The 24,277-nt window shown below is 46.1% G+C and overlaps 2 protein-coding genes across 3 annotated transcripts; one reads left to right on the top strand and one right to left on the bottom strand.

Annotated features, from left to right (window-relative positions):
- The first annotated feature begins 4,581 nt into the window (after positions 1 to 4,581).
- Positions 4,582 to 7,457, top strand: LOC107215191 (acrosin-like). Its single transcript, XM_033520016.1, has 6 exons — positions 4,582 to 4,652; positions 4,802 to 5,014; positions 5,800 to 6,065; positions 6,340 to 6,485; positions 6,900 to 7,070; positions 7,392 to 7,457. Exons 1-6 carry the CDS (start codon positions 4,582 to 4,584, stop codon positions 7,455 to 7,457), a joined length of 933 nt encoding a protein of 310 aa, XP_033375907.1.
- A 2,063-nt stretch (positions 7,458 to 9,520) lies between these two features.
- On the bottom strand, positions 9,521 to 20,987 carry LOC107215186 (G protein-activated inward rectifier potassium channel 1-like). Of its 2 annotated transcripts, none has more exons than XM_015651205.2 (3): positions 20,086 to 20,987; positions 13,481 to 13,697; positions 9,521 to 11,612 (listed from the first exon to the last, which is right to left on the bottom strand). In XM_015651205.2, the coding sequence occupies exons 1-3, from the start codon at positions 20,734 to 20,736 to the stop codon at positions 11,041 to 11,043; spliced, it is 1,440 nt and encodes a 479-aa protein (XP_015506691.1). In that variant the 5' UTR covers positions 20,737 to 20,987; the 3' UTR covers positions 9,521 to 11,040. The 2 variants fall into 2 exon arrangements, 1 of the variants encoding a protein (XP_015506691.1); XR_001525105.2 differs by lacking the exon at positions 9,521 to 11,612 and adding an exon at positions 15,463 to 15,543 and having other exon boundaries at positions 13,611 to 13,697.
- Positions 20,988 to 24,277: the final 3,290 nt, after the last annotated feature.

Here is a 24,277-nt window from a genome sequence, read left to right as displayed (position 1 = left end):
AGAGACTCCCAAAAGCACTCACAGGCCTTGCTGTGCTCTCGGGACAGCAGGTAGTTGGCCAGTGGCGGGGTGTAGGTCAAACACTGCAGGACAGCGTTGAGGAAGCACGTGTTGCCCACATTGAAGAGCCCCGCTCCAGCACTCTGCTGCTGCTGCCAGACCATGCGAATCTTCTCCGGTGGAAAGAGGATCCTTTCTGGGGGAGCTATTCCCTCAGCAATGACTGCAGAGAAATTCCATTTGAAAAGAGACGAGGTACAGAAGCAGATTTAAACTTGGAGTTTTCTACACAAGCAGTCAGGATAACCAGCTCAAACCTTCAACTCCGTATCAGGGGAAGCCTAGAGCTGCCATTGAAATTTACTGGGTTGGAAAAGTCTGTTCCCCTGCTTGCTTTGCCAAGAGTCTAACAGACCCCAGCTCTGATTTCTGGGCCTCGGGGTATCTTCCTTTCTCACCAGAGCTGGAGACGGGATTTACCAAGTCAAGTTTTCCCTGGTCGTAACTGATTGTAACTTGTTGAAAAAATTCAAGTACTGAAAAAAAAAAGGGCAACTCAAGGATGTCAGACCTCTCTATAAACAATCCTGTTTCAAATTCTTGTGCGTACTAAGAAAGGAAAGACAAAAGGTCCTTTCCTGTCACTAAACATAAACACCTGGGTCAGTCTGCCTGCTCTCAGGAAACATCCCAGAGTTCACTCTGGGTTCTGAGCACATCATTCTGGGATCTGACCACCAGTCATGTCACTTTTCTGGGGATTCACAAGGTCCAAACCTGACAGTGAACCTGTTACTCACAGAAATCGTTCCCTCCTGTGGCCATTGCGTCTCTCAGGAACAGAGGGCAAAGCTCTGGAAGACCAAGGGCATCAGGACATTCTCCAGAAAGACACCAGTGTCAATCCCATCACATGATTGCAAAGAAATTACCCTAGCTCACCAAAAGTATAAAAATTCCAAATAAATAAAACCTAGAGAACAGCATTTGCCATCAAGAGTTTCAGTGCTGCTTGTACCAGCTGCTGAACTGCAGGCTCCCATCTTTGTGATCAGTGACAGAGCCCCAGTTCACAGGAGCTTCAAAGGTCTTTCTGAAGTGCTCCAGTCCATGGTACCTTCTCTAAAGAGGCCCTGCTGTACCTGCTGCTGCTGCTGCTGTCACAGCATCAGCAGCAGAGCTCTCTGGCTTTCCCACCTCTTCTACAGGAATGACCAGCGTTCAGCCACTAACTTAACTACTGCCTTTGTTGCTCTCCTTTTTCCATCTCACTTCCCCTCCTGTGGCAGCCAACGTGGGCTTTTTGCCACTCTGGGCCGAGCCCAGCCCCTCAGACTACAGTCACTACTTACCTACTTACTACAGGCTTACTACAGACTACTTAGGTATCCCAGGCTATAGTAAAGGAAAGGGAATCAGCCAGTAAGATCTCTGGCCTAGCCTGTGTCTGGGCAGCCTACAACTGTGAAAGAGCTCAGCCTTCAACTCGGAAGGCATAAACCAGCCTAGACTTTATCCCACATCTCCTTCCTCTAGGAGCTATCCCAAGCGTCAAATCATCCTTACCTCTGAGAGGATGAAAGCTGAAGAGGACACTGTAGGAAACTGTCTAACTACTTGACAAACTACTTGTCTAACTACTTAACTACTTGCCTAACTACTTGCCTAACTACTTGTCTAACTACTTAACTTCTTGTCTAACTACTTCTCTAACTACTTGTCTAACTACTTATCAAATACTTGTCTAAATGACAAGCACAACACAGCAGAAAATGAAGCAGCTGACTGATCTGAAGGCCAGCTCCTTCACTCTCCTGCTTTCAGCCCACCGAGCATTGGGCAGGTGAGTTCACTGTCACTGGAGAGGTGCCACATCCTCTGCCCCTCTGTGACATGGGAGCCACACAGGGATGTGTTCCCTTGAGGTCACAGAACCACATGGCTCCTGGCCACAGGAACCCACATGGCTCCTCGCACAGGTGGAAGTCGCTGGAACTCCCCCTGTGCTGCTGATGAAGAGGGGTTCACTGCCTGCAGAGCTGCCACTCCTTCCCCAAAGCACAGAGCCAAATGAGTACAGGCCTGCCCACAGCTGTCACAAGCCTGCTCACACTTCTGTCTGCCACACAGGCTGCTGGGGAATTCTGTTCCACTCCTCCCAGGCACAGTCCTGTGCCTCTGAGACTCACATGGCAAAGCACACAAGCACTCACAGGGTCATTTCCAGTGAATTTTATCTGCCCTCAAGATACACCCACAGGCTGACCCTGGACTGGTATCACCAGAGACACCCTCTAAAGGCTGCGCTGGGTGAACCTCAGCTGCCAGGCCCCCACACAGCTGCTGCCTCTCCTGGGCAGCTTTTTAGCAGCTTCACATTTACTTCTTCCTCCAGCCTTGCTTAGGCTAGGTTTGAGCAGACAAAGCTTTAGCCAGATTGCCACTCAAGGTTGCTGGAGGCAGTTTTGTTCCTGCTGCACCTGACCCACGTGGTTTGGGGCTATGCTCTGGACGCCTGCAGTTCTGGCAGCCTCTGACCAGTCAGGCACTTGGTGCTCCTCGTGCTCCAATGGATGCAGCTGGTTGCTATTCACCCCTGATGCCTTAGGATTTTAGCTTTTCTATTTTTTGTGTATTTGTAATCCTGAGATTCTTCAGTGTGTAACTCTAAACTCCATATACAATGTCAGCTGATGCTTTCCCATTTTGGTCACACAAAACAATTCCTCTCTAGGCCTGGGAATCAAGGAAACCTCAGTGCCTCAGGCCCTGAGAGATGGAAACAAAAGTGAGTTGGGGAAAACAGACTGGGGGAAAATGACTTCATTGCCTGATGTAAATGGAAGATTAACCATTTTTGGGCGTAGCCCCTGAGGGGGCTTTGTCTGCCTGAAATGTACCTGAAGGCCCTTCAATAAACACAACTGCTTTGTATTCCCATGATTTTGTCTGGCCTCTGTTTTTACATAGTCCCAAAAGGCATCACTCCTATTTGAACTGGCTGCTTTGGCCCCTGCCCAGCCTGGGCCAGCAAGTTTCACCAAGTTCTGTCACAAGGCAGTGACACACTGCAACAGCAAAGATGGATTTTTGGAGATCAGGGCCCACCAAACACTCTCCTGCTGGGGAGAGCCTGAGGCACAGGCAGGAGGGACCAGAACCACCACTGCAGCACTGGAACAATTTATTTCATTTGCATTGATGTTAATTTAGGAATTATATTTTCAGCCTCACTTCCAACTAGGCAACAACTGCCCTTTTTCCCTGCAAGTCCCACGGCAGCCTCACATGAGGATCCAAAAACCTGTGTGGGCAATGTCACTTCAGCTGTGACACAGCTGTGCCCGCCGGCGCTGCAAGGCGGGGCTCCTGTGGGAACTGCTCCAGCTCCTGCATGGCCCAGAGCCCTCTTGCCCGGAACACGGCTGCCCTCTCGCCACAGGGAACAAGTCTGAGATTTACAAACCTCTACACAACAGCGTACAGGGCCCCTCAAGAAGCCCGCTGGCCCCCTGAGGGGAACCCGCCCAGGCTGGCACCGCGGCCCGCCTGCCCCGTGAGGGGAACCCGCCCAGGCTGGCACCGCGGCCCGCCTACCCCCTGAGGGGAACCCGCCCAGGCTGGCTCTGGGGCCCGCCTACCCCCTGAGGGGAACCTGCGCGGGCTGGCATCAGGGGTCCCTTCTGTCCCCTCACGGAGACATGGCCAGGCTGGCACCAAGCCCCCTCTGCCCCCTCAGGGGAACCTGCCCAGCCTGGCACCAGGGGCGTGCTGGACACTCTGGTTGGATGCACAGGTCACCTCAGGGGCTGGAGTCGGGAGAGGCTGTGCTCAGCACTGCCTCTGGAATTGAGAATCTCTCTTTGGTTCCCTTGTGGTTCACATGCCAATTCCCAAACAGCACGGAGAAAGCCACCTCTGCCTTTAGTGTGCTTTGAATAAGCCCAGCTCAGATCTGGTTCATTTTCTAGTGAGCGAATTTATTTTTCTTCACAGGCTGCATAACCCAGGAGCAGGTTCTAAGTTGGATAGTTGGATAGCTGGTCACTGGTGCTTTGGTCATGTAAACTTGTGGGGCAATGAGTAGGGGATACTGGGTTCAGGTGGCTGTGCTGGCTGCTGGTACATGCCAGGATCATTTTCTACAATCTGCAGTTGAGTCCATTTTGTAATTCCTGAACCAGACATGCTCACCTGCCTCTCCTATCATGTGTTTGCTTTTTTTATTTTTGCATTTCTTTCTTGTTGTCTCTTATAATTCAAGGGAAAACATGCACCGCCTTTGGAGTGACTTTCTTTTTGTGTCAGATTTGTCTGCCCATGGTGTCATTTTGCAGGTGCCAGGTATGGGACCCCTTTTGCCCCTTCCAACCCAAAACACTCTGGGGTTCTCTGAGGCTGTGGCCTTTCCCTGCCCTCTGAGAACACCATGCCCAGAACCTGGAACCACCCACTCTGTGACATCAGCCCCAGGGCTGCAGATGCCACAGGCAATGCAGCTGCTGCAGGCACTCGGGTCAGTGTCTACACTGGAAGAAACAAGAGTTTGTTTTATTCAGCTGACAGATGCTGCTGGCAGTGATGAATATGCTGTACTTCTTCATCCTGCTGGCTGTGTACAGGCCTGCACATGGCACCTGGGACACCTGCCGGTATGGCCCCAGGCTCAGGGAGGGTGCTTTTCCCCCATTCCACACCCCAAACCCCATGTGGGAGCCTCCTTGCCAGCACCCAGGTGCTGAGAAGCCAGTGTGAGCAGCAGCAGCTGTTGGGCAGGGCAGTAATGACTCTGTGCTTTCAGAGGGACCTGTGGGCAGCGGCCCATGGCTTCTGACTACGACTCCATAGCTGCTGACTACAGAATCATGGCTGGCACAGGTGCCCAGAAGGGTGCCTGGCCCTGGGTTGTCAGCATCCAGGATCCCAGGAAAATAGGCACTGGCCATACGTGTGGAGGGTCCCTCATCAGCCCACAGTGGGTCCTCACAGCAGCCCACTGCTTCCTCCAGGCCAGGTAAGGAGGAGCAAGGAATGACACCACACAAACAGCTGCCCAGCCTGCCAGCACCACATGCTGCTCCACTCCTGTCTCCTTGCAGTGTGCCCAGTGCCTCGGCACTGCAGAGCCCAACTGAGACACTGCTCAGAAAGCTGGGCTCATGCGGCCCAGCAGCCTCCATGTGGCATTCCTGGAGCCTAAGGCATGCTAGGGCAGTCATAATCCTCACTGCTCTGCTTTCCTCTCTGCCTCGGGAAGCAGAAGGCAGGGAAGTGCTGAGCTGCTACAGTGATGCCGTTTGGGACAATGTAAAAACAGAGGCCAGACAAAATCAAGGGAATAAAAAGCAGTTCTGTTTATTGAAGGGCCTTCAGGTACATTTCAGGCAGACAAAGCCCTGCCCCCAGGGGCTACACCAAAAAGTGGACGATGAGTCACAGATTTTCATACTTCTATAAGTTTGGTCCAGTTGCATATTGGGGGTTAATCTTCATTTACAGCTTCAGGTAATGAAATCATTTACCCCAAATTTGCTTACCACTCAAGTCACTCGTTTCCATCTCTCAGGGCCTGAGGCAGTGAGGTGTCCTTGATTCCCAGGCCTAAAGAGGAGCTGTTTTGTCTGACCAAAATGGGAAAGCATCAGCTAATATTGTATATTAGAGTAGTTTAGAGTTACACACTAAAGAATCGCAGGATTACAAATATATGAAGAATATAAAAGCTAAAATCCTAAGGCATCAACAGCACATGATGTCAGAGGGGCTCTGCTCCCTCTCACCCCTCTCTGTGCCTTGCAGGAACGTCACCATGTGGCGTGTGCTGATCGGAGCCACCCAGCTGACCCATCTGGGCCCCGAGGCCCAGGTGCGCCACGTCAAGCGGCTCCTGGCTCACCAGCACTACACGGCTGATTCACAGCAGAACGACATCGCCTTGCTGGAGCTGGACGAGCCCGTGGAGTGCAGTGACTATGTGCAGCTTGCCTGTGTGCCCAACGCCTCCCTCACAGTGTCAGAGCTGAAAACCTGCTACGTTGCTGGCTGGGGTTCTGCCAGTGCTAAAGGTGAGTTCCCAAAATGGGCCTGTGCCCTGAGGGGGAGCTGGCCACACCAGAGAAATGGGCTGGGCTTCCTGACAGCAGAGGCCAAAGTCAGGTGTAGGATGTATGCCTCTGGAGAGATGGGCTTGGCCCGCTCCCCAAAGGCAGACGGAAAGGACACAGCACTTCAACAGCTGCTCCAGAAGCAAAGCCAAGTCCTAGGAGGGACTTCAGCCCCATACAGGGGAGTGGAACTGTAAATGAGCTGCTGGGAGCTCATTCCTTGCTGTGCTCACAGCCCAGCGTGTGAGTGATGTCCTGCAGGAAGCCAAGGTCCGTCTCCTGGATGTCCATCTCGTTAACAGCAGCCGCTGGTACGCTGGGGCCATCCACACCCACAACCTGTGTGCTGGCTACCCACGGGGTGGCATGGATACCTGCCAGGTAGGAGTGCTGGGAGCAGCCCAGCAGTAAAGGTACCCCATCACCACGTGCTTTGCCTGGCAAATCACTTTTCCACCCCTGGGTACCCTCCACTGGTGGAGTTTCCTTGCCAAGTGCCCATGTTCCCCAGGCCTCCCCCTCTGCCCAGAAAGCCCATCCAGTGCTCTCAGCAGCCCAGAGGTCCAGATTCTGGATCATCCATGCTTTGCCCATCCAGGATTACTGTGCAGATACAAGAGGGGGCTTTCACAGACACCCACCCTGTTCCCAGCTAAGGTTCTGGAGACTCCAGCACCTGAGCAGAGCCATTTTGTGCCAGGAACACAGCTGTGGCAAGGGCTGTAAGAGAGAAGCAAGCCTCTTGTGTTGACAGCAGCCACTCAACAGCACCCTACCTTGGTTTCTCTCCTGCAGGGTGACAGTGGAGGGCCTCTGGTCTGCAAAGATAACAGTGACAGCCACTTCTGGCTTGTTGGAGTGACCAGCTGGGGAAAAGGCTGTGCCAGAGCAAAACGACCGGGAGTCTACACCTCCACTCAGCACTTCTACAACTGGATTCTGGTCCAGATGGGCCTGTGCCCAGCTGTAAAAGCCACTCCAGCACCAGAGTCAACCTGCCTCTCAACCCCTTTGGAACAGCCAGAGCCAACACCAACACACTCAGGCTGCTCTACTCCCACTCCACATCCACAGACAACTGTAACAGCCACTCCAACGCCACAGCCAACCTTCAGCTCAACCCCCTCTAAGCAGCCAGAGCCAACACCAACAGAGTCAGGCTGCTCTACACCCACTCTTCACCCAACTGTGAAAGCCACACCAGCACCAGAGCCAGCCTTGACCTCAACCCCCTCTGAGCAGCCACTGCCAACACAATATCTCTTGCCTGCTCAACGACCATACCAGGTACTGGTGGAATTCTTAACTCAGGTGCACCAGATGCTGCAGGAACTCATGGGAAAAAAGCCATGAGCAGCAGGATGAGCAGGATCCAGAGCAGGCTGCAGTGGACAGTGACCATTTCATACTGGGGCAGTGCCTGCTGATCCAAAGGCAATCTCAGGGTCAGAGGTGTCCTTTGTCCTGCCCATCATCCTCCTCTGCATGAACACAAATGCTGAAATTGATTTAGTTGTGGAAATAAAGTTGCCTATTAACTAAGTTGCCTGTAACACTGTTAGCATGTGTTAGCAGTCCAGTTCAGTCTCCTGTGCAAGGCAAGGAGTCCCAAGCCGGGCACCAGCAAAACAAAGCCATGATGGGAGAAGGGAACACAGGTCATGGGGGGCTACAGCTCTTGAGGACAGTTGGGAACATTGTTTTATGCTACTCATTAGTGGGATCCCTAGGTGTGGGACTTGAAAATGGACTCATTCTCATGACTCAGGAGACACCATCCTAGAAAGACTCAAGGCTGAAGATTGGCCAGATACAGGCTGAGGAGGAGTTCCACAGCCAGGAGCAAGGAGTTCTGAGCAGTGGGGAGACAGAAGAGCATTGTGGCACCTCCCATATTGTGATCCATCCATGAACTGTCTGCAGCTCCCCTCCAGACATTGCTGGCACTGATTCCACATCTCTCAAAACACATAATGAATATTTTGGCAAAGTGCCTCAATGTTTCCCTACACTGAGCATCTTTACCACTTTCTCTGAAGAAGCCACATCTCCATGCTAAGGCTGGAGAGCAAATGCTGGGTTATCTTCCAGGTAAAGTTAAAATATACCAGCATCTCCTCAGTGTCGAGTGTTTTCAGAGTCTTCTTCTCCTCATTCTGCTTCTGAGGCTGTACATGCAAGGCTGAGATCTCTGTCACCCTGAGAAGGTCCATGTGCCATTCCAAAAGCACTGTACAGCACCATCTGTCCAAGAGTCAAGCAGCTCCCCAAAGCTGAGCAGAGAAAGTCAGGCAAGAAAGGGGCAGGCAAATCACAGTGGGGGATGGATAGGCAAGGCAAGGCAAGGCAAGGGTGGCCAGGCAGGGCAAGGCAAGGAAAGAGAAGGGAGGGGTAGGCAAGGCAAGGGAGGTTAAGGCAAAGATAGGCAAGAGAACTGTATGCAAGGCAGGCAAAGCATGGGTAGGGAAGGCAAGACAAAGAAAATTTTATCTGGAAACAAAAGAGAAGGAAACACTTGCTGTGTTTCACATTGACATTGAAGGATTTCAGCAACACCATGCAAAAGAGCTATGAGCTTTCCTTTCAATGTACTGTCAAATTCTTTCAATCATGCACAATCTTTTAATCTGAACCAAAATTAACTGTATCAAGTGTAAATACTGGTCACAAAATGCACCCTCTCAATAACCTATTGCTGTCTCCACCTTTAACTCACATCCTGGAAAAAGCAGGACACCCCATGGAGTTGTGCACCTCCTGCTCAGATGCATGAACCATCACATCCTTTCACTCTTGCAGAGCCCAGATTCAAAAGTGGTACCTTCATCTTCCCCTTGCAGCTAACAAACTGCATCACACATCAGAGTGCATTACAAATTTAAGAACACTCAGCACATGGCCCCACAGAAAATGTTATAGAAGAAAGGGGCTGCCCTGGAATCCACCTTTACTTCTGCAGCCTATAAACTGCAGAGCCAACAAATGACTCACCTCTGTTCCCAGCTCTATGCAGGATCAGTCTCCAAGAGCCAGGATCCAGAACTGAACTCCTTTCATCAACTACTCCCACAAGAACGGTGCCAGGAAAGAAAAACTCTTGGCTTTTTCCTGGGCACTGTCAGCATCCATCAAAACAACCACACGATGGAGGTGTGGGCTTGCAAAAGAAGGAAACACATGCAGCCCAGCTCAAAACCACCTCAAGGGAAGAGCCAAGTGGAAAATGTCTCTGCTCTCAAAGTAACTGTGTCAGGATACAAGGATTTCCCTGATCTTCCCCTTCCAAGTGAAAACCCCTATTTTCACCACACTGAAACAGCAACACAATCCCACTGCACTAATAGATGGGGCCTCATCTCCTGGAGCTGCTCTGCTGTCAACACACACATGCACATTCCAGTAAAGAATTCTTGAGACCCAAGGTGGATGTAATTTTATTTTATATTAATTTTGGCAGTTCTGGAGAGTAGGGAGAGTCATCATCATTTAAGACTTCATGCTGTCATCTAAATACTCCATAAAAATACAGCTGATAAATGAAAATACAGATTTTAGCACATATATATTGTTGAAATTCATGTTGAGAACAGATAAACAACAACAAACAGCACATCTTATCCCTGCATAAAATAGCATTTTCCAGTTTCACACTGAAGACAGATCAAAAGCAAGAAATAGCGAGCTCTGCAAGCCAAGCTGTTCCTAGCTTGGATACATCACTTTACCATCAAGAAATGCTTTGCCAAACAACATGGCCACTGCCACCCCTTTAAATTTGACTGAGTTTTGTCCACATAACAAGAGCAGAATTTGATCCTTCTCTTGGAGAGTGCTTTGCTAATGCTCTGGTGATGAACACCCCACTGAACACCGTTTACAAAACAGCAGGGAGTGTTTATAATTACTACCAACCAGGAAAGAAAAAGCCTGTCTCACAGACAGGGGTGGATTGTGCTGAATAGCAATAAATATCAAATCTACCAAATTACTGAGAGTCATATATAAATGGAGAAGGCAAATGTACCAAAATGAAAATCAGCAACATCAAAGACTACAATCCATTAGTAAAACTCTGAGATGTGTAATGATGGAGCATTATTTAGCATTTTGCCTTTATTTATTTACTTACAATGTCTCCAAACTGCAATTTCAGGTAGTTGCAGTATAAAACATGCCATGAAGCTGAGCTACCATCTGAAGTTTCCTTCACAGTGAGTGGTGATATGGTCATTAAAATTCAGCATGTGATCCACCAAATCAAATGCTGAGGTCTAATTTTGGACAGGATAAATGATCCTCATGTTTACGAGAGCTCACGTAGGTCAAATGACCCAAATGGTTATTGCACACTGCTTCCTGTACCTGAATGATCATGGATGAGATGTTGGGAGCACAGAGGGAGCGTGCCACAGTCACAGGGAAAGAAGGATGCACCAGGAAAGTCTCTTTCCAACAGGGTCACTGAGAACTGGACTAGGACTGAGCAGTGTCACATTTTCCTCTTGTGTTCTGTACATCAGGAGCAGTCCAGGATCTGAGCTGCACAAAACCAGCTTTCAGCTGCTGTTACACCCTTCTAGGTTTCATCTCTGAACATTTTGCTCTGTGATAAGCATCTGATCCTTGCTTTGTGAAAAATTATCTGCACACATGGAAGACAGGGGAGATTTGCAATGAGCATGCTGATAAACATCATCAGGGTAGGAATCTCTTTGGCATGAGGGGTAACCTTCCTGCCCCTCAAAGTCCTGTTATGCTACCTAAATTGGATCTGTACAGAACAATTATACAGAAAGGATCATTCTTCCTGAAAGTAGCAATGCCAAGTTGTGACTTTACTGTGGAACAACTCTTTCAGGGCAGCAGTCTCCAATGCAGTTATCAGCAACAGCTCCTGTTCCTTCAGCTCTTCAAAGAAGCGATCAGAGTTCATTTTTCAAAGTCTGGCAGGAAAATTATCTTCCAATTTCACCTCCAGAGCACCCATACCTGGAAAATCCTTCTGTAACTCGAGCTCACTGGTAGACTGAGTCAGAGCCTTGGCATTTATTTGTAAGGCTTTAAGCTGCATCCTGTTATCACTGTCTTCACCATCAGAGATGGGACTTATTTCTTGAATTTTCAAGAGATCTCCAGTACTGGAAGTCTTCTCTGTGTTACTGGAACTCATTCTCAGGGCTCTTGGTGGAAGGCCTTCCTTCCTCGAGCTGATCTTCTGAAGTTTAGCAGGGAGCTTGTTCTTCTCTCCCGTAATATCAGCACAGTCGAGCGGACAAACCTGTTCTCTTCTGGTTTTCTTTTCACAAGGACTATTCAAGAGAGTTGACTGGGACAGGTTTTCTTCTTGCTCTTTAACACTGTAAGGAGGAGTGGGGACTTCAAACGTGGCGTGAAACTGAGAATAATCGACACGGAAAAAGCCATCTTCCAGAGACATTACTGGGAGGAACCTGTGACCCCAAAGGACTTCATCTTCTGTGTACGAGGTCCTGGCTTGGCACGTCATTCCTGTGGAAATGGACAGGAGAATGGCATTCCAATGTGAGCAAGGAGACTGCACATGGGACAAAAAATACATGACAAGGCTGACAGATAAAAATCAGTGGCAGCCAGAAAGCCAATTTTATGGATTATAAAATGTTTTTAATTTTATGGAGTATAAATTGTTCCTAGACAATCTTCTGACAGTCAACAGAGTGCCTTCTAATTGACTGACTAAATTTTTAAGCAAATATTGCAGATTTGCAACCAAGCCAAAGCAAAATGTGAAATTAAAACAGTATTAGCTTGTGTGCTGGTTTCAGCTGGGACAGAATTAATTTTCTTCACCATGATTAGTACTGGAAGACTACAATTAGGTCATCCCAAAGCTTCCCTTTTCCAGGCTGAACAATCCCAATTCAGCCTTGAAAGAATAAGTAATACTGTTTCTTGGGAGAAAGAACTATGGCTTGGCAGAGGCTTACAGAATCCTTTGGCAAGGATCAGGTGTTGGGGGAGACAATGCCAAATAAAAAAGGTAATTTTGCATTTCTTCTGTAGGCTTTTTTTCTGTGTTACTTTTTCTCCCAGCAGTATGTCAAGACAAAAGCTGTGCAGAGACACTGAAGCTCTTTCATGCTCAGACACAGGTGGCATTATAAAGTCATTGAAGATTTTGTTCCACTTAGTGCAAAATACATCATTAGTAGCATTTAAATGTGTGAACTCACAGCTAAAATAAGTTCTAACCAAGCTGGAAAATCTGTTACCATCTCACCACAACAGCACCCACAGTCATTTATACAAATATCCCAGGTGAGCAGAACTTTAAGACTTCCTGTCATGGTAGTCTCCAGAGGCAGAATCAGAAGTCAGTAAGCCCAAATTCTGATTTGCTCTCTAGTTACTGCCACATGGATTCTCAAGTGTAAAATGTCTCCCTTTAAATATCCAGACAGGTAATTGCATTAAGGGAGGTTATGAATACATGCTTATCTCACATAAATGCTTCAGTTGCAGGGTAAGATGAGGCCTCTGCAGTGATCTAAAGATGCCATACTCAATGTGAAGGAGCATTCTGCCCCAGTGGATTGTGTATTTGTTTAGGGCCAGTGAGTGGAGAGCAATCAGACAGGGATGACTGCACATGGCTGCACCAAAGGAACACCACTTTTCCAAGGCAGGGATGAGGTAGCTGCTAATCTTGCAGAAAGGACAAGAAAGCTCTCTGATTAATCAAAGTTTAACAAATCCTCAAAAGAAGGAAGAAGATCAGAATGCTGATGAGCAGGCTGAATGATCTGGACTTTAATGGTACTCATAGATCATTGATGAAGAGCTCCTTGTATAACTGGAACCCATTTTCATGGGATCCATAAAAGAACTGAGTCCTCAAAACAAAACACCACAAGATCAGCTGTCATCTGGACAACACCATACCCAAATTTAAAAAAGAAACAAAACCCTTCTCATATTTGTCAATAACCACATATTCCTACAACCTTTGTGACTATGAGGTCTGTATTTGTGCTGCAAAACTAGATTTCTTATTCTGAATTCAATTCAGTGCAAACTAGGCTGAAAGGAATTTTGCAGCACTGGCAACTTTTAAGGTTCAACTTCCTTTCAGAGTGGTGGTCCTTAGAACAGGAGCCTCATAAGAGTGTTGAGCTGTTCCACAAAGACTGGCAGGTTGTGTCTCTTGCTGGCCACTTTGGGAATTGGCAATGCAGAGCCCTGTGGGGAAGGGAGGTCTCTATTGGCTGAGAAGAGCCTCTGAAGCTCTGCAGCATATGGCAGGATATGCTGGAGCATCCAGGACTAACAGCTGCCTTGCTAAAAATATCAGCACTGAAAACAAAGACTAAAAATCAGAGCATGCAGATATGTCTTACCGGTAGTCTCAACGATTCCTTCCAGGATGACAACTATTTCAAATTGCTCACTCCTCAGTGATCTTTGTGAGAGACAGAAAAAGGGGCTCTCTGAGTTAATTTCATGACAGATGGTTAAAGGAGAAACTAAAAACAGCTGATCAGCCCCAGTTCCAAATCCAACATCCAGCTCACACTGGTCTAGTGGCAGAAATTCTCCCTCCGGTGTCTGTCTGGACTAAAGAGAAAAAGATGATTTAATAATCACTGTGTGAGGCAAAACATAATGCAATAAAGTTTAAACCTGCCTCTTCCAACACATTATCAGCTACATGTATTAGGTCTGCAGGCTTCATAATGGAGATGTAAGTAATGCTAAATACTGTGAGGCTGCTGTGCAAGAGCAAGTTTGACTTTTCTTATTATGCCAGTAGATCTCATCACCACCTACAAACTTTACTGTGACACACACACACACACACACATATAAATATATAAATATATATATTTATACACTTACAAAAATGTCATGTATCACACACTACATGCCTTGTAATGGATGTTCAACATGAATATCCTCTGGCAAAAGTTCCTGTTAACGAGACCAAAATCTGCAAGCTGAGCACATTTTATTTTGTTGTTTGAATTCATGTTCCATTAGTTTTGTGTGTTACTAAGTTTTGTTTGGCAGACACTGTGATGTATTAACTCAAACACCACAGCAATTGCACAGTACATCTGGTAAGTGGCATTTTCACAAAACCACCTGAATTTATACTGATGATGCTATCATCCCTTGCATGTACCACCTACTGCATATTGTCCTTAACAATTATTATTAAGCTGAGTGCCTCATTTTTCTTCCCATCATTTCATGGGTCTAATAAAGATACTGATGTGGTAGCTGCTCTCTACCCCATAGGGTTCCTGGTATTCAAATTTTCCTGGTATTGAAAGTCTAACTAAAAGTTACATCAGTTGTCCAGGCAGCTCCTCACTTGATTGCTTTGAAGGTCTCTAGTGGAAATTACCCACCAAAATTAGAAGCTTTATAAAATTAGCAGCTGATATGAATCCTATTTAAAATCTTTTCTTATTGTTTGATTAAAAAGCACTTAAGTCTTCAAGAAGATGACTACTGATTATAATGAAATACATATTATTTTAAGTTATACTATCATAAATTAATAAATAAACAGTTTTAATTGTGTTTGTGCATTTGTATTGACAAATGTACTGGTTCCACTACTTGGAAATGTTCACTGAAAGCAAGCCAAAGGCAGCAGGTTTTGCCATCAACTTGGATCTGTGTTCTTTTAAGAAAGTTTCTGTCTTTAAAGAAAATCCCCAAGCAAATAATCTGTCTTCATATTGTCCTCACATGTACCTTAGAAATGCTGACTTTGTAACTGTCTGATATTTACTGGAGATTACAAAACCAGCTAGGCAGCAGCTGCAGTACAGCTCATTATTAAATACTATCCAGGATTTCATCTATGTGCTACATGTTTGTTTTGCCACTGAGGAAGAAAAATCCTTATTGTCTAAATAACAAAGTTCTCCCCTGCACAGGAGGACAAGAGCCAATTTCTCCTTTACTGATGAAGACAAATATCAGCTGATTGTGTGTCAAAGCATTTTCACAAATTATTTATGATTTGAAACATAAAAGTGCTGTGAGATAAAAGCCATCAACACTGCTGCTACGTACCAGTCACGACAGTCTCTGTTATATGCAAAGGTGGAATCAGGCTCCTGCAAAACCATTTTTTCTCTTTTCCTGAGGCTCTTTTCCAGAGCTAAGCTGCAGACTGGGGCTGCTGCTCTTGCAGTGGGTGCACAACCTGATTGCCCAGGTATGATCTTTGCTCCAAAGCTGTATGAACCAACATCTAAATCTCAAATTGTCCCAAAGCTTCATCAAATACATTTACCTAGACAAAAATGTGCACTTTTGCACAAGCTGGTGCCTGACTGACTGAAGAACTGTTTGATCTACACACCATTTCTCTTTGTGGAAGAGTCTTCGATCAAATCCATTCAATAGTAAACAAATCCAGCGAGGATGATTAGAGGGAACAGATCTGGGAGAAAGCAGAAGGTTGTGTTTGAGGTATTCAGTAGCTTACATACAGGATTGATTTATGCAGGGCATGGAGGATTTTTAAAAAAATTGTTTGTTGAATAAAAAATAAGTTAACCTGAATGAAGAGAGCTTAATAGCCCCAATAGGTTCAGCCTCCTAGGCAGTGACCTTTGTTTTATATATACAGCTTTACTCAAAGGATCACAAAACAAGACACAGGACTATAAAATAACTCTAGAAAGAACACTTGTGATTCTTTGTTTTGAACATCCACATAACACAAAGACAAGTAAAGTTCACAAGAATAATACATGTTGAGCAAGGGCACAATTACAAGCCCTAGTTTGCAATTTAAATGTGGTCAGATGGATAATCTATAAAGGAATCAGAGAATTTCTCCAAAAGAGAAATTTTCACATCTAAGGGGGAAAAAAAAAATAAATCTTGTGTCTTTAACTTTCTGCCACTGAATCTTTGTTTTGTTTTTTATTACAAGGCAAACTTCCAGTGCATCACCACTTTGTCTATTTTAGTGTCTGAACAAATACATCATGCTCTTCAAATATTCATTCCTATCCTTTATTCATTCTCTTTGTTTTTCTAAACCTTATTTATTCATAAACATGCATATTTCCCTTTAACTGGACTTGATGCAGTTATATTATTATTAACCCTCTGTCCATTCACTCATTAGGGAACTCAAATAATTATGTTTTGATATCCAGGTGGACTAATTAATCACTACAGCAGAAAAAGTTGAATTCAAAAGATGCAGCACCATCAAGCTTAACCCTGCAGCACATTGTAGAGAAATGTATAAATCTAGAAAATGCTAAACATGCTCATTTCTCCTCCCCCACTCAGACTATCAGCTTGCAAGAAGTGTTATTATATTTTAGTGTTATTATATTTTATATTACTGGAATAATATGATCTTGTTACTTTGATATGATTGTTGAAGATTTGTGTGGAGTTTTTCAGCTGTGACACTATACCTGGAGCTCTACCATACATAATTCCTAGGATCACTGCTACTTTTTATTTTAGCCTGGTTGCCCCATACTGTAAATAAAACCTGTGTGAGCTGGGCTTGTTCAGAACAGAGAAAAGGAGGCATAGAGGGGATCTAACAGAAACATTTCAAAACCTGAGAGGAATCTGATCAAGACAACAGAACCAGGCTTTTCACAGAAGTGCCTGACAGAAATGAGAGACAACAGGTACAAGCTTAAACAAGGGAAGTTTGGATTGGATTGGATTGGATTGGATTGGATTGGATTGGATTGGATTGGATTGGATTGGATTGAAGAAAAACATTTTCATCATGAGGACAGTTAAGCAGCAGAAAAGCTTGCCCAGAAAGGCTGTGAGGGTTTGTTTTTTTCCCTAGAGATTTCCAAAACTATAATGGAAAAAGCCCAGAGTAACCTGGTCTGATCTCCTAGCTCACCATACTTTCAGCAGAAGGTTGGACCACAAACTTCCTCAAATTCCTTCCAATCTGAACAATTCTGTAATATTAAACAACTTATTTTTTTGCACTTTCTGCCCTACTTATCACCTTATTGAAATCACAATATAATGGGTCTTCTTACTTATTTCCAGTCCCTGTCACCTGCCATCTCCAAACTTCTTGTTACAATTTTTTTTTTGCTTATTCAAAGCTGTAAGTAAGCACAGCCTAAAGAACATGTGCCTGCTGGTTCTAACCCAAAGCTCACTGCCTCTGGGGCTATCATGCTTCACAACTGTATTCTTAAAACTATTGTTAGCACCTGTTTAAAACAGGCTATGATGATTTTACATTCCTCAACTTTCTGAATCAAAATGTCCTATACTAGCTGAAACACTGCATAGATGACTTCACACACCAACACTATCCTGTTTATCAGTGATATATGCAGTCACATTAAGAGAAGGTACAAATATGTATTGTGATTGAGTTTTATAAAATCAATAGTGATTGCCATACTGGTGGCTGCTGCTTTAGGCACACTAGAAAGGTCCAGGAAACAACAGGCAGAAAAATACAGTTCACTGTGACATTAAAAAGTCCAGGACCTGAAGCAGCACATTTTCAGCAGCTAATTCCAAATAGTTTTGTTGTTTTTTTTCTATTTCTTGCCCCAGGATTTTGCTTTTTCCAGCTTCTGTAGCACTCAATGTAAACTAGAAAGACTTGGGTTTCTGGAAAAGATTTTGCTGAAACACACACAATGTTGTAACTGATTTCCAAACTCCTCACAACTCAGTCCAAAAAGAGCCTCAGACTTTTGCATGATATCCCTTTGTCCAGCCCCTGGACCCAAAGAAAAGGCAGCCCAGTGTGGCAGCAGCATTGTGTTCTACTGAATGTATCAGGGCATGAATCACACTGAGTAAATGCTAGTCAGAAAAACTCAGTGTACTTTACAAAGGTAAATCCTCAGAGCTCCACTGGTCTGAGCAAAACACCCCATTCACTACTAAACAGATCTCCTAGCTCAAGTACAAAAACGTGATGTGTTTCTTCACATTCCTTCACTGTGACACCAGTACAAAAGACAATTCTGGCTACCTGGTCAGGTGCAGGAGAGGTGTAGCAAGGTCAGCTGCTAGCAGCACTGCAGGGAAGTACAGGGGCCAAAGCTCAAACCACAAAAAGGATTTGCTGAAGACAGCAGGTAAATTTTGGCACATTCACTGGAGGTTTACAGGACACACAAAGCTACTCCAAAGCAGCTGATGGAAATTCAAGGGCACCAAAGGTTCCTAGAATGGTGTGTCCAGTTCAGTGACAAGGATTTACAGAAAGACACAGGAATTAATACCACACCTTTCAGTGAGGACTGAGGGGGCAGCTACTGCACTTTCAATTTTAAATCTTTTTCTTTTCATACCTTGTGTTTGTCAAAGGTCACAAAACATCTTGGAAGACAACACATGGGCATGATGATCACACACAAAAACATAAATCAGGAATTGCTCACTGATTTATTGTCTGGCTTACAAAACAGCTATCCTAAGACACAATGGTCATGCAGGTCCCTCAAATGTCCTTCAGTTTTCTGTCCCAATCATCTGATTACCAGCATCGTGTAGCAATAGAATTGTCAGCAGAAAGGACATCAGGTTGTGTATTTGGTGTCTTATTTCAAAAGAAAATTAGTTGCCTTCTCTGTAAAAACAGAAGGTGACCCCACTTTTATTCTACTTTGATCTACATTCCATTTTGAATGCTAGAATTAAATACTTAGATTTAGAGGAGATTTCTGCTAGAAAACAACAAAAAATGTGATTCAGTTGGCTTTCCAATTCCTACAAAAATTGCTCCAGTGTAACTCCTCACAGCTTGTTCCCATATATATATATATATATAAATATATATATATACACACAACTTATTTTTAAATCTTAGCAGATTCTCCATTTTAAATGTTACTCTGTAGCAAGGAAAGTTAACAGCTCAGTCTGGCATTCGGCACAGAACAGAAGGAAAACAGCCTTTCACATTTACCTACTGCTTCATGCTTGTTTATGGAGATTATTAAAAAGGCCAGAGAGAATTACCAGAGAACAGAACATTTATAACAGTCAAATGTGATATCCTGAAATGAATGTCATCACTGGGATCCAGCTTCTTACAGCTGAGGAGCTTCACAGATCTCAGCAAGCATAAACCCCTGACAAGTCACAGCTGCTGTGAGATTGTTTATTCTTGTTCAGTGTTTTCCTTCATTCTTCTCCAGCCCAATTTATCTTCTGGACTTTTATGACTGCCAAACTCTTTGGTCCTGATAATTTTTTTTTTGGTTGGTTGTTTTTGGGGTTTTTTTTGTTTCAGTTTTTGTTTATTTTTGTTTGTTTAATTTGTTTTGGTGGGTGAGTTTGTTTTGTTTTTGTTTTGGGGGATTGCTGTTTTGTTTGGGGTTTTGGGGTTTTTTTTATGATCTCCCTTGAATTCCAGTTTTCTTGCATTCTGAATTATACTGGTCATTGTCAGTGATTAATAAACAGATATTTGTGACAATTAAAGAGTGTTTCCACTAAAGCATCTATACAATCCCTCTGAAATGCTGTGAGGTCACTAGCTGGAACACTGGGAAAGGGGACTGCAAGTTAAAGCTCACCAAGTTCCCCAAGAAGAAGAGGAGGTCAAGGTTGACCTTTATCCTGGTTTAATACCATCACAAATCAATTCCTTATTCCCAGCGATCATCTATAAAGCAGGACGCCTTAGCACTCCTCCTTGCAGCTGTCCTGCATCCTGACACATGCATCCATCCTGACCAAAGAGCCTCACAATCCACTGAGATTCCCCTGGGAGCGCATTTCAGTCTGACGAGACGGTTTTCCCCTACACCTGCTTGGCTCTTTCATGGTTCCTGCTGCGGACAGCTCCTCCAAAACCTTCCACGGTCCTTCACAGCGCTCCTCACTCACATCCTCTCACCCTGCCGGGCCGGGCAGAGCTGCAGCAGCAGCAGCAGCAGCAGGAGGAATCCCCCCTGTGCCCACCCCTGCCCGTGTCACCTGTGCCACCCGGTGTCACCAGGCTCACCTTGATCAGCTTGCAGCGGATCTGGGCGGACACCATGTGGCTGTTGCGGAGGTTGCCCACACGAAACATGAGGCAGAGCTTGGCATCCCGCTGCGAGATGACGGCGGCACGGCTGAACATGAGGGTCTCAGCTCGCTTCTTGGGCTGCGACATCTTGATGAACATGCAGCCGATGAGGAACGCATCGACCACGGAGCCCAGCAGCGACTGGAAGAGGAACAGCACGATGCCCTCGGGACAGCGCTCCGTGATGTAGCGGTGCCCGTAGCCGATGGTGGCCTCGGTCTCTACGAAGAAGAGGAAGGCGGAGGGGAAGTTGTACACGTTGGCCACACACGGGCTGTAGGTGTCACCGTGCGCCTGGTGCAGGTCACCGCGCAGGTAGGCGATGCCCCACCACATGGAGGCCATCACCAGCCAGGCCACCGTGTAGGTCAGCAGGAAGATGAGCAGGTTCCAGCGCCACTTGAGGTCCACCAGCGTGGTGAAGAAGTCGGAGAGGTAGCGGCTGCTCTCGCCGCCCAGGTTCCCGTGCTGCACGTTGCAGCGCCCGTTCTTGTCCACGAAGCGCTGCCGCTCTCTGCGGGCGCTGCAGCGAGCGAGGCCCACGGCCTGGTACTCGTCCCCGAACTTCCTCCGCACGGCTGACATGCCGCCGGCTGCCCGGGGGCTCGGTGGGCACGCCGGGGATGCTGCGGGGCCGGAGGGGGAGCCGCCAGCCTCCGGGGATCGGGGAGTACCGGGATGTCCGCCCGAGGAGCCGGAGCGGCGCTGCCCGATCCCCAGCAGGGCAGGGAAGGGCCGGGAGGGACCGGGGCAGCCGCGACCTGAGCGGGCACAGCACGACAGGACCGAGCAGCCGGCGGGGAGAGCTGGGCTGGGGACACGGAGAGCCGGGCTGAGCTGGGGCGGAGTGAGCGGGGCTGGGGCGGGGAGAACCGGGCTGGGCTGGGGCGGAGCTCAGGGCGGGGAGAGTCGGGCTGGGGACTGGGGGCTGGGGCTGGAGCTGGGAGCTGGGGGCTGGAGCTGGAGCTGGAGCTGGAGCTGGAGCTGGGGCTGGGGCTGGGGCTGGGGCTGGGGCTGGGGCTGGGGGATGGAGCTGGGGCTGGGAGCTGGGGCTGGGGCTTGGGGGCTGGAGCTGGAGCTGGGAGCTGGGAGCTGGAGCTGGGAGCTGGGAGCTGGGGGCTGCAGCTGGAGCTGGAGCTGAGGCTGGGAGCTGGGGCTGGAGCTGGGGGCTGGGGGCTGGAGCTGGCTGGAGCTGGGGCGAGCCGGGGCTCGGGGGTCCCAGCGCCGGGGGAGTCTGGCCGAGCCCCGCGGGTTCCGGCGGTCAGGGCGGCGGGGCCCGGAGGGGACACAGCGGAGGGTCCGGGCATGGATCGCCGGCGGCTTTTTCGGCTTTTTGCTGCCAGCCATGTGCCATCGACGCCTCGTTCCGCCTCAGGGACCCGAGGGGTCGCCGTGGACAGGTCGGGTCACCCCAGCGCCCGGCAGCGCAGTTCGGCTGCCCTGGGTGACAGTGACAATGTCACACCGAGCCCTCCGCTGAGAGGAGGAATTTGAAAGGAAAAACGTGAGGTAGGTCGTCTCTTACATGAAGAAATACAAACGTGCTACTCCTCAGTCCGCATTTCACGTAAAATAAGTGTTCCAAGTAAACCATAGCCTTTACCATAGTGAAGCCTGGTCCATCGGATTAGACTGTAATTGTGTCTAGGCATTCCTGCTTAACACAGAGAAACTGTTCCAAAGACCCTTTCCTAGAAGCTTAAGCGACTACAATGCAGCTCTCCTGGTTTTGGTGGACATATTAAACCAGCAGTGTTAAATTTTAAAGGCATTACAAGCTAAAAATGGGGCTATGCTGCCGATTTTCTCCTCCACCACATTTATTATTTTTAACATCTCTCAAAAATAATTTGTATTTTAATTCTCAGCTGTAGATGAACAGTATTATCATTCAGGTCAGTCATTTCAACTCCTGATTTTCAACAGAGCATTGTCATTACAAAACCATAGCCTCCAGTTACTGAGATTTTAGATGAGTCTGCAATAGATGGCAACTGTGTTTTGCTTCAGTCCTAGACTGGGAACTGAACAAAGTATTCATCTGCCTGAAGTTTAATCTCAGTATTTTCACCAAATGCTAAAGCATAAACAAGCATTTTTAAATACATATGGAGAGGGTAATATTTTGGGGTTTATTTGCTGTCAGTGGCATAAATCCCAGTTTAACTAGGCTCCTTTCAGACAAGCTGAACAAAGTTGATGCAGTTTACCAAGAGATTAAGGGTTATATTCATTAAAGGCCGTGGGTACCACAGTTAAACTTGAATCTTTAAGCTCCTGCAAAGCTCCCTGCCCGCAGTGAAGATTCTCACGTTTTTGAGGAATGCTTCTGCATTTTGCCTTGCTCTCACTGCAGTTTGTACTTCACACAGTCACTCAAACCTGATGGCATCATCTCATCCCCTCCCATCCCCTCCCCTCCCCTTTTCAGCCTGATGCTAGAGTTGGAAAACATAATCATAGGTTCCAATGTTTTTATCTCCTAGATTTTAGGCAGACTTTTTTTTTGTAAAGATAAATTTTTATCTGAAGAAACCGGCTGATCCTGTATGCATTTAGTAATATTGCAAAACCACCCATGGTAAAACCTTAAACCATCTGCAGTGGAGAACTTAAGTGTCAAGAAGTAGAACTGGCAACTTCAAGAAGAAATAACAATTATTTGTGTATCTGTGACTTAAGAAATTTTATTCATACATGATTTTTTACAGATTAAATAAAAAGTTATTTAACAATGATCAAAGCTGCCTGGTGACAAGTTTCTATATGTCTTTGTCACTCTGTTTTGATAAATTTAGCAGGTTCCCCATACTTTTATAGTCACAGCAGTGATTGATGCAGATGAAAGCACCTCTAGCTTGGGAGATGGAAAGCATTATTTTCTTTCACGTTATTCTTTGTTTGGGTGAACCTTAGAATACTGGGAATCATTTCTACTTTGTCTCTATTAATGGAATTTATCACATAGTGATGCATCACTTATGAATAACTTTGCAGAAAATAATATTTACTTATACATTAAATTCTGTAGAGCACAAAATCATGTTTAGTGAATACTTTGATAAATGCTTGGTTATTCTTTTCAGAGTAACGTTCTGTGCTGCAGACTACTCTTCATATACATACATGTTTTTAAAGGATGTCTTACTCCTAATAGCTTTGCTGTCCAGTGTAGCTATACTTTTAAATTATTGCTTAGTATTGCATCTGATAAGTGAATAATAGATTGTCTTATCCTTACTGCTGTGGACTTCTGAGGTCTGAATAGGTAGAGTATTCTGCAAGCTAAAACTCATCTGTTCCTAGCCTGTTTCCTAAATCATACCATTTCTTTTCTTGGAAAAAAATCCCAACCTACCTCTGCAGAGTCTAACAGATCTTCTGCTGTTGTCAGGAAAATTAATCCACAGATACCAGAGGTTTATGTCCAAAAAAAGGAGACAGAGAAGTACTTTTACTTTACTCAAATAAAGGGAGAGGCCATGGGGCATTCCCCTGGGGTCTCTCAAATTTTTGGAAGATGCAGCCTCCTTTTTATCCGGCCACTTGTCCCTTCTCTCTTTCCCCCCTGGCTCACTACCTGAGAGGTACAGACTTTCTGGAATGCCTGATACCTAATATTCCCCTCTAATGTATAACCCTCCTTCTTCATTTTTAGTTCTTATGCAATTTATTGTTTTTCCCCATTGTTTCTTTCATCTTTCAATATACAATTTAATTTATCAGCAAACCTACAGTTTGTTTGTAAAGACAAATATCTTTTTTCTCTTTTTTCCATTCATCAATCAGTGGAATCCTTTCCATTGTTTCTTTCATCTCCCAGTGCTAGTTTTATTTACCAGCAGACCCACAGCTTGTTTGTAAAGACAAATCTCTCATTCCTCTGTGATTTTTAGTAACCCTCCTTTTCTGTCTGTCCATTTGCTACCCCCTTCACTGAGTGCAGATTTTTGTCTCCACCTTTAAGGCCTGGATGTGTTCTAGAGCATGTCCTGCCATCTGTCCTGTGCTGTCAGCTTCTGCTCCCTTGATTCTTGGGCACCAAACACCCACCAGCGCAATTTGCCACAGGTTGTTTTTGTGCACACTTCGAATCCTTTTAAAAAAAAAAAATCAGAAACTCTCT

Source organism: Parus major, chromosome 27 (genome assembly GCF_001522545.3).
Source record: "Parus major isolate Abel chromosome 27, Parus_major1.1, whole genome shotgun sequence".
Taxonomy (NCBI): Eukaryota; Metazoa; Chordata; class Aves; order Passeriformes; family Paridae; genus Parus; species Parus major.
This window is presented reverse-complemented; position numbering and strand designations above follow the sequence as displayed.